This window comes from Lipotes vexillifer, unplaced genomic scaffold, assembly GCF_000442215.2.
Source record: "Lipotes vexillifer unplaced genomic scaffold, Lipotes_vexillifer_v1.1 scaffold219, whole genome shotgun sequence".
Lineage (NCBI taxonomy): Eukaryota > Metazoa > Chordata > Mammalia > Artiodactyla > Lipotidae > Lipotes > Lipotes vexillifer.
The window spans coordinates 109,410-119,722 of NW_006769244.1; the positions used below are offsets into that span (position 1 = coordinate 109,410).

General features: G+C 44.0%; 1 protein-coding gene across 1 annotated transcript in view; it reads left to right on the top strand.

Annotated features, from left to right (window-relative positions):
- Positions 1 to 10,313, top strand: part of TBC1D9 (TBC1 domain family member 9) — a 113,943-nt gene that overhangs the window by 89,513 nt on the left and 14,117 nt on the right. Inside the window, 4 exon segments of the mRNA XM_007445522.1 lie at positions 6,072 to 6,170; positions 6,344 to 6,412; positions 10,179 to 10,307; positions 10,309 to 10,313. The exon segment at positions 10,309 to 10,313 is cut by the window's right edge and continues 128 nt beyond it. Of these exon segments, the coding sequence (XP_007445584.1) occupies positions 6,072 to 6,170; positions 6,344 to 6,412; positions 10,179 to 10,307; positions 10,309 to 10,313 (302 nt within the window).

The window sequence follows — 10,313 nt, forward strand, 5'->3', positions numbered from 1 at the left end:
TTGCGGAGCACAGGCTCCTGACACGCAGGCTCAGCGGCCATGGCTCACAGGCCCAGCCATTCCGCAGCATGTGGGACCTTCCCGGACCGGGGCACGAACCCGTGTCCCCTGCGTCGGCAGGTGGACTCAACCACTGTGCCACCAGGGAAGACCTTTTTTTTTTAAAGCTTCAGCATTTAAATATTTCTAAGTCCTCTTGAGGATTTAGAAAGGAGGAGCCTATTGCACTTGATGGAGCCCTTGTGGTCTCTTTAAAATGTGTCTGTATCTGTCTTCCATCATCCCCGTCTTCCCAACAACGTAAGGGAAAGCTTTGGAGGATGAAGGAAATCACAGAGATGCTGCCCAGCATGGAGAGGAGAAATCTTGTCCCACCCAGGAATGATGCTGGGGGTGGGAGAGCCCACAGAACATAAACTGGGAAATTGGGCTAGACTTGTCTCCACCTCATTCTTTTATCTGACTTTTTCCTCGTCCTGAGTCTGTCGGGGGAGAAAGGGAACATTGCACGCAGGGCAGGTGAGATGATACAAAATGAAGGGCTACAAACCTATCTGTTACTTGGTATCAGCAAGCAGGGGGGCAAAGCAGCACAAAAAGGACGTACCGCCTGCACTGAAAATGGTCTCTCGGCTCATAAAAACGTTAGGAATCAGATTGGAAAATGAGACACAGGCCACAGGAACATTCAGAGAAAAATTGAGCTGGAGAAGAGTTGGAAATGAGGATGGATAACTTTACTGTTTAAGGAAGAGGATATTTTAGAAAATTAAAATAATCTTAGGCTCCCTCACTCCCATCACCAAATTCTATCTGTTAGGAAGAGTATTGTTAAATTAGTGAATTCATTCTTCTGCTAGAACTGAAATCCCTCCGGAATTTCCCTTGTTTTGGGTGATGGAAATGCAGCCTCCAGGATCTACTGAGCCAGCGTTTGTTTTTTCCTATTTTTTTTAAATTTATTTATTTATTGATTTTTGGCTGCACTGGGTCTTTGTTGCTGCCATGGGCTTTCTCTAGTTGTGGCGAGCGGGGGATACCCTTCGTTGCGGTGTGCAGGCCCCTCACTACTGTGGCTTCTCCTGTTGTGGAGCACGGGCTTTAGGTGCGTGGGCTTCAGTAGTTGTGGCACACAGGCCCAGTAGTTGTAACGCACGGGCCCAGCTGCTTCGCGGCATGTGGGATCTTCCCGGACCGGGGCACGAACCCGTGTCCCCTGCGTCGGCAGGTGGACTCCCAACCACTGCGCCACCAGGGAAGCCCTGTCTGCCCTATTTTTAGCATTTCATTCTGTCAGAGCCCCTCCCAAAAGGTGGGTGGTGGAGAGCGGACCACAACCCACTCCTTCTCATTACCCATTTTCCTTTAGAAATCCTCCAGAAATAACTAGGCTGGAACTTGGAGTTTAGGGTTTCCTTTCAGGTTGGGACCATTTGCTCCAAGACGCAAGGGCCATTGTATGTATTCCATTGTGTTCTGTGTTCTACTGTGGCCAGTCCCTGGTCCTGCCTAGCAAACGGCAGGGTCCATTTCTAGTCAAGGAACAGACGTTAATTAAATATAAAATATACTGGGCTCTTTGAAGGTCAGGCTCGGGGGGAAATAACTCTTTCTTTAGCAATCTGTGAGGATCACCAAGCCAATGTTTACTATGAGTTGCTATTACCAGTACTTTATATTAATATATCTTTATCTCTAATGGCAATTCTACAAGGACAGTTTTGGGGTCTCATTTTACAGAGGAAGAAACTGGGAGTCTGAAGACTTGACTGAATTGCCCAGAGTCACACCGCTAACTAGTGAAGGAACAAGAATTTGAATCAAATTTTGTCTTGCTCCAAAATTTATGTTCTTTTCTACCCAGAGACAAGGAAAAACCTATTAGCCACTAGAACAGTAGGTGGTGGAGTTATAAAGCCAATGACTGGGCCTCAAATTGCAGCACAGCCCGTGTGGGATGCTGGGTAGCTTATAGAACCTCTCTGAACCTCGGTTTTCCCATCTGTTGAATGGAAGTAACAGTAGCAACTCATAAAGTTATTGTAAGGAGCCAATTACATGGCCTGTTAATGTCCCTGCCAGTTGTAGTGCAAGAAAATTTAGTTTCCTTCTGTCTCACAGCTAATGTGTTTTTTTGTTGATCAAAGGCATACTATAGCCTGGTTTGAAGTAAATCCAGTCTTCAGCATACACTTTGCAGTGGATGCTTTCCACTCTTCTGTTAGGATCAAAAGAGTTACCTTTCCTGGGAGTTTAAATCCCATCCAAGGATTTAACCCAGAGTGAATTAGATATGGTATTTTTCATCACTAGAGGCAACTCCTACTAACAGCTTTTGAATTCTGGCTTCTAAGTGTGTCTTTCTATATAATGGAGAGGATTCTGGTCTTTAGAAGATGCTTCTCTGGAGATGAGAAAATTCTTCCATAAACCCTGCGTTTGTTAGGTCAAGACCCTCCCACCACATAAGTGGTGAAAGTTCCACTGGCCAGGCTCCAGAATGTCAGTGTACGCTCTTGTCTTAATTATCGGAAAAGAACGCCTGAGTCAAAACTCAGTTCTCTTTCAAAACAGAGGGAAAGTATTGAATAGATAGAAATAGAAAGCACTAGAAAGGTGGGGGTTTTCGCTGTTAACCCCAATTTGGGGAAGTTATAAATTATATAGTTCAGAGTCCACCATGTGGAATAACCTAGAGAGCGATGCCGTTTCTGGGGTTGTCAGATAAGATACAGGACTGACATTCCTGGGACGTACTTACAGTAAACAATTACTCTTGTTTATCTGAATCAACAATTTAACTGGGCATCCTTTATCTCCTGTATTTTATTTTCTGAATCTGGCAACCCAAGGCCTTTATTGAGTACCAGCTGTGCTCTGTAGCAAGTCAGGGAGGTGACCGCTGGGGAGTCTCCCAGGGGTGGGGCTCTGAGTGCGAATCCTAGAATCAGACAGCCTGTATTCAAACTGGGCTTCACCACCACGGCTCGGGGTACCCGGGCAAGTTAATGCCCAGGTAATGATTTTTGTTAAACTTCCATTCCCTCATCTCTGAAATGGAGATAAGAAGAGCACTTACTTCCTGGAATTATCCTGAGGATTCAGTGTGTCCGGCAAATACATGTCGAGCGCTTGCTGTGAATCAGCACCTGTCCTCCGCTCTGGAGGACACAGTCTCTGCCCTCACAGTAAGGGGTGAGAGGTAGGCCATGGTGAATTCAAGTAAGAAAGAACACAGCCAGGTAAAAAAGGTGGGGATGTGCTGTTTCTCTGAGGTTTGTGTGTCTGGTGAAGGGACATTTAGCAGAGACACAAATGACATGGGGGAGTCATGTGACACAACACAGCGCACTGTGTCTGAGAGAAGCAATTTCCAGGCAGAGGAGGGGCCGGTGCAGAAACCCCCGCTTGCGATGGAGCCACCATAACGTGCTTGAGGAGTAGCAAGGTGACTGAGGGGGTGAGTAAAGGATGGTGGCAGGTGATCAGAGAAGTAGCTGGGGGAGGGAGGGAGAGGGTGTAGGGCTTGGAGGCCTTGGTAAGACTTGGAATTTGACCCCGAGTGAGCTGTGAAGCCGCTGGAGTTGTGAGCAAGGGAGTAGTATCATGTCTCAGGATTTAGAAGGACCACTCTTGCTTCTAGGGGAAAAATAAAGCGGGGCAGTGCCTCAAAGATCAGTTTAGAGGCTATTGTAAGACAGTAGTGGCTTAGATCAAGGTGGTAACAGTAAAGGTGGTGAACAGTGACTGGGGAATCTCTAGGGAGTAGGTGTGTAGAGGTCTGAAGACTGAGCCCTGGGGTTCCCCAGGGTTTCGAGATGGAGAGGATGTGCAAAGGAGACAGAAAAGGAGTAGCCAGTGAGGCATAAAAAGAACTAGGAGAAAGGGATTAAATGATGGAGAAATGTCTATTTAGGTCTTCCACCCATTTTTTGATTGGGTTGTTTGTATTTTTTAACATTGAGCTGCATGAGCTCTTTGTATATTTTGGAGATTAATCCTTTGTTAGTTGCTTCATTTGCAAATATTTTCTCCTATTCTGAGGATTGTCTTTTCGTCTTGTTTACGGTTTCCTTTGCTGTGCAAAAGCTTTTAAGTTCAATTAGGTCCCATTTGCTTATTTTTGTTTTTATTTTCATTACTCTAGGTGGTGGGTCAAAAAAGATCTTGCTGTGATTTATGCCAAAGAGTGTTTTTCCTATGTTTTTCTCTGAGGGTTTTATAGTGTCTGGCCTTACATTTTGGTCTTTAATCCATTTTGAGTTTATTTTTGTGTTTGGTATTAGGGAGTGTTCTAATTTCATTCTTTTACATGTAGCTGTCCAGTTTTCCCAGCACCACTTATTGAAGAGACTATCTTTTCTCCATTGTATACTCTTGCTTCCTTTGTCATAGATTAGGTGACCATAGGTGTGTGGGTTTATCTCTGGGCTTTCTCTCCTGTTCCATTGATCTGTATGTCTCTTTTTGTGCCAGTACCATACTGTCTTGATTACTGTAGCTTTGTAGTATAGCAACCTACAGATTCAATGCAATCCCTATCAAATTACCAATGGCATTTTTCACAGAATTAGGACAAAACATGTTACAATTTGTATGGAAATACAAAAGACCCCAAATAGCCAAAACAATCTTGAGAAAGAAAAACAGAGCTGGAGGAATCAGGCCCCCTGACTTCAGAGATTTGTCTTTTTTCATTTGGCATAATTTCTTTGAGGTTCATCCAAGTTATTGTCTACGTCAGTAGTTGTTTTCCTTTTTTTCATTTCTGTGTAGTATTCCATGGCATGGGATGTACAAAGGCACTCTTTAAACCTTCTGTTTAACATACCCATGTGACCATTTTCCAGATCAATGCCACACCCCAAAAGTGCTCTTTGTGTCCCCTTCCTGTCACTATCCATCTAACCAAGGTTAATAATTCTCCTGACTTTTAGCACCATAGATTTTGTTTTTGAACTTCACATAAATGGAATTATACAGAATGTGCTCTTTTGGTTCTGTTTTATTTTGCTCAGCATTATGATTGTGAGATTTGTCCAAATTGTTCCTTTTCATTGCTGCATTGTAACCCAGGGTGTGATAATACCACAATGCTACTGTTAATGAGCATTTGAGTGGTTCTTGCTTTTGGCTAATAGTGGCACTCTGAATATTCTACTCCATGTCCTTTGTCAAAAATATACACACCTCTCTTTTGGGTATATACTTAGGGAGGGAATTTCTGGGTCATAGGTATGTATCTGTTTAGATTTAGTAGATGCTGCCAGATAGATTTCCAAAATGGTTGTACCAGTTGATACTCTGAGCAACAGCATGTGAGAGTTTTGGTTGCACCGTGCACTTGCCAACACTTGATATTGTCTGTCAGCTTTTCCTTTTTCCTTTAAATGTCTTTAACCATTGCAGCATTGCTTCTATGAGTTAAGCTTCATGCTTTATGCAGAATTTCTTTGTTTTTCTTTTGCACCACTAAGAGAGATAAAACCTTATATATTCTTTCTCTGCCTTCAGATTGGAAGACTTGTTTTGCTTCTGAAATTTAGTTCAACAAACATTCAGGCAATGCTAGGCATCTTGAGTTTAAAAAGGTTGCTAGCCCTCAGTGTCTGCCAATGAGAGAGACAAATGCTGTTGAACTAGAGATCAGGACAGGAAGCCTCACTCCAACATTTCCTACAACCTCCCAGTTTAATAGTTAGCCTTATATACTTCCTTTCTTCCTGCCAAGAAAGTTCTTCCTTTAAAGCATTATTTCATCCACAAAGGGCCCTTGTAGCCTTATTTAACCCTCTCCTTCCCCATGAACTGTTGATTTGAGGAAGACTCATGTAGCTTTGAAATTTGGTTCAACTGTTAAGAAGCATGAGAATTTTCTGTTATTTATTTATGGTTGTTTAATGGCCTCAAAATAAACAAAGGCCATATAGTAAATAAAGGTATAGTCTAGGAGGCCTGTCATTTGGCAAGAAATTTCCCACTGGTATCAGGATTTATCTCCATCAGTCCTGCAGACGTGATATCGAGTGCTTTAGCAGATTTCTCGAAATACCAGTGTTGTTTTTTTCCAGAAATTTGGAACTATCCGGGCGGATTTGATTGAGCAGATGAGATTCAAACAGAGACTGAAGGTGATCCAGACACTGGAGGATACTACAAAACGGAATGTGGTGAGTCTTTTGAGAAATGGCATGTGACCGTCTTTCTCCAACCTTCCTTACACTCCTACCAACTCAAATTCCTACTTGATAGACTGAAGATGATTTAAAACAAGAAAATTAGGAAGTTTCCCATTATGACATTTTTGAGTTCGTGAAATTCATTGTGTTTATTCTTCTTATAGGTACGAACCATTGTGACAGAAACTTCCTTTACCATTGATGAGCTAGAAGAACTTTATGCTCTTTTCAAAGTGAGTTTCAAAGAAAATTCATGTACATTCAGGGGAAAAAGGAGTTCACTTTAATAATTCAGTTAGTTCTAGATTTTTCTGTTAAATTATGAAGGGATAGCATGAGTGTCAACATGCATAAATAGGAAGATAGAGCTGAGAGTGTAAAAATAGAGTACTTAATATGAAAAATAAAGATATAACTCATTTAAACTGATGTTTTAGCTTTCTTCCACTCCATATAATATTTTAGCTGTTTCCTTGGTCTTAAGAAAATAGGGCGTTACTTTATAATTCTCATTGGAACGATGGCAATCAAGTTTAAATTCTTCCTGAGACTCTTGTAAATTGCAATTTCCTATATTAATCTATATTAAAGCACCCTTAAAAAGAGATATGTAGCTAGAATAAGAATAAAGCTGCTCACATGTCTAAGGAAAAGCTTAGTTGTTAAATTTCTGCAATTTTCCTTTCTAAGTCAGCCCATACCAATCTTGATCCTCAATAAGAAAATATTATGTCAGTAAATAAAGCAGTATAGAATGGTTTTTCTTCCAGAAAAATACTTTTTTCATAACTGTCATTACCAACATTGTAAAAATGTAGCAATTGCCAAGAAAAAGTTTTAAAAGATGCCTTTTATGTGGGTACCGATTTTATCACAGTCTTTAATTGGCTAGCTTCTTGTGTACAGATCCTTTTTCTCCCAGAACTAAGGAAGACGGTTGAGGACTGCAAAGATATTACAGGAACGAACATAAAGGGACAAACGTAAAGATCTGAGTTGGACACTAATAGACCTTAGGATCAGAGAAAGTGAGAGCTGGGAATATTTTTGCAAATGTTCCCGCTTGCCTGTTAGCTACTGGAGGCACCACCGTTTTATTTCCTTTTGTCTCACTGGTGCCTAGTTTAGTGTCTCTCCCCACTAGGTGTTCCAAACATGTGTGTTGAATACATAGGTGAATTGGTGATCAGTTTTCCATCTAGTATAATCTCTGCGTGCTTCTGGGGCCGGCAGAGAGAGGTTGATGGCTTTGTGCAGCCCAGAAGCATGACCAACAGAGTGGACAACTGCGTCCCCACCAGGCTGCATTCAGCACTTGACGGCGAAGTGTCTAGCCTGTGCCATCTCATTCATGTTTTATTCAGACACGTAAAGCGCGGTAGCTAATTGCTCCGCGTACGTTGGTTTTCCGTAAGGAGGGAGTCACTCTTCGTTTCGTTAAGCAAAAACTACAGTGATCCAACTTGGATCAAAACAAGAAGATACAATGATCCAGTTGAGATTAGATTTTCAAAGGATACCGAGGACTGGAAGAAATCTGCTTCACAGGGTGGTGCCGGTAGGACCAGGATTTGGGGTAACTAAACGGAAGCGGGAGTAGCAGCTGGAGGCGGCAAGACCATGCACAGATAATGGGAAGCGCTGTGACATTAGAAAGAGGAGGCTGACTCTGGGGCACGCCGGGAAAAGGAAGACCAGGGCTGGATGTGCAGAAGTCCAAGATCCGGAGATCACTGAAGACACAGAGACGGGGGTGCTCTTGTCTTCTTACCCGGGCACCCCTGCCCTCTCTGGTCTGTGCACCTCCAGGTACCAGGTGTGTCATTTGTACACCTAGGATATTGCCTGAAGAAAGCTTTCTTTATACTCCAGAACCCTGCCCTAAGGGTGTGCTGACAAACACGAGTTCCCCAAGTGTGCTGAGCGCCCCAAGAGAGAACCCGAGACCCTTGGCTGGTGTCAGGGATGGGAAGGACTCTCGGGTACTATGGAACCCAAGACAAAGACTTCAGTTACCGACTCTTTCTTGAGTCTTTTGAAGACTTTCATTGGCTTTAATTCATCTGAGCGAACGTTTATTGAGGCATTACTGTGTCAGACACGCTGCCAGACTCTTAGTCCTTTAAAAAGCCAATTTCTGGGGGTTTTCCTTCGGATACAAAGGAAAGAGACATTTGTCTCCCACGGAGCTTTCTGCCTTGGGCTTTGGGCTAAAACTTGGTAGAAAAAGGTGAAAGGCCGCCACCCTGAGGCAGATTTGATGGAAAATGTGGTTCAGGGCCCCTATGCCTTAGTTTCTCTTGAACTCTTTCTAAATTAATGCTTTTTCAATCTCGGGTCCCTAGTGCCCAAATGATGGAGTAGGGGGGCTCATCAAAGAAGAGGGTCGTGGTCTGCATGGCTTTTCGTTTCCTGAAGGCTGTGAGCACGGTGAAAGTGCCTGCACCACATTCAGGCCTGGTTCCAGAGGAACCTGAGCGCTTTAGTTAGGAGGAAGTGCTTTGGCTAACCTTCATTCACTGACGAAGCTCCGGTAAAGAGGACCCTTCCTGGGGATGTATCACCAACACCGTCGCACCCAGAGGGCTGCTGGGCATCACTTCAGAGCACAGCTCACCCGTGCAGTCCGTCGGACCCTCCCCTCCGTGACGTCACCACCATCACCACTCTTCCCAAGCCCCGCCCCCATCTGCACCCACAGCGCCAGTGCAGCCCCGAAGCCTGGTGGACCTGACACACTTCTTTTATTCTCCCGAGGCTGCCCTGCAGAAACCTCTCCTTCCTCCTCTCTTGCCTACTCTCACTCCGCTCTTTTTGGGTTCATTAGCTACAATTCCCAGCAAACAGTGAGGACAAAGACATTGGTCCTCTTTGCTCCGTTCTAAGTGAGAACAGCACAGAAGTACTATGCACTCACCACTGACTCTCCCTTCTCAGAACCCCTAGGCAGGGGGAGGGGGAGATCTGTTCTGTAAGTGCCTTTTGCTATTGCAATATTTATACATGCTTACAATGAAATACTCAGTACAACAGAGAATACAGTAAAAAATAAAGTCTCCCTCTGGATGCCCCTCCCATCTCCCCAGGCTACCATTCAGTGCTAACTGTAAATGTCTACATACAGGGGAGCTGGGGTGTTCGTGCTGGCCTTTCTATTAGATGTTTTTTCTTTGCGGTCTTCCTAGAATGGGCGTATATTTCTACCAGAATCAATATGACCTGATGAATAAAGAGGCAGCCTTCTTTCCAAGGACAGAAACAAGAAGCCTTTTGTTGGATCTCTGTTCTCCTCACCCTAGTGGTTCCTACTCATAATTTCCCTGGAGCTATTTTCAGATGCGTGAAACAGGAGGACCGCACACTTGTAGCCTGACTACTGGATGACTAGGATAATATTAATGGGATTTTGATGACCAGGAAGCAGGGGGTTTACAGGACACTAAACTAGGAGTTTGGAGACGCAAAATCGCATGATGATTCTGCTTTGACTAACTGGTTAGATGACCCTGTGGAAGCTACTTACCCTCTGGGCTGTACCATCCTCACTGAGGACACAAGGTGATCAGATTGCCTGAATTACAGATCCTTTTTTCAGGTTAACATTCCATGTATTTCTTTTAAATTAAAAAAAAAAAGTTTGTCTTTACGAGAGTTACTTCTTAAAATGCTTTTGAGTGTGGGGATGGGTGGGGGGAGAAGAAAATGGGGAGGGGGAGGGTTTTCTTTCTTTTTTCACCTACGCCAGTAATTGAACCGGGTTTTTCATGCCAGATGTAAACGCAGAGATGGTTGCCGTGGAGTTTGGGGGGAGCGGGGTCAAGTGGAGATATATGTAGAAGAGAAACCGAGGGGCCCTGGGACCAGACCACTGCCCCCCACCACCAGGAGATGCACACGGGTGACCTAAACCCTTTTTCCAAATTTGAGGGAGGGCCTTTCTTCTTGGTATTTGCTGTGAGATGCAGTCCCCAGTAGTCCTCTTGTTCTTTGATTTTTCAGGCGGAACACCTAACCAGCTGCTACTGGGGTGGGAGCAGCAATGCACTGGACCGGCACGACCCCAGCCTGCCCTATCTCGAGCAGTACCGCATCGACTTTGAGCTGTTCAAGGGCATGTTTGCTCTGCTCTTTCCC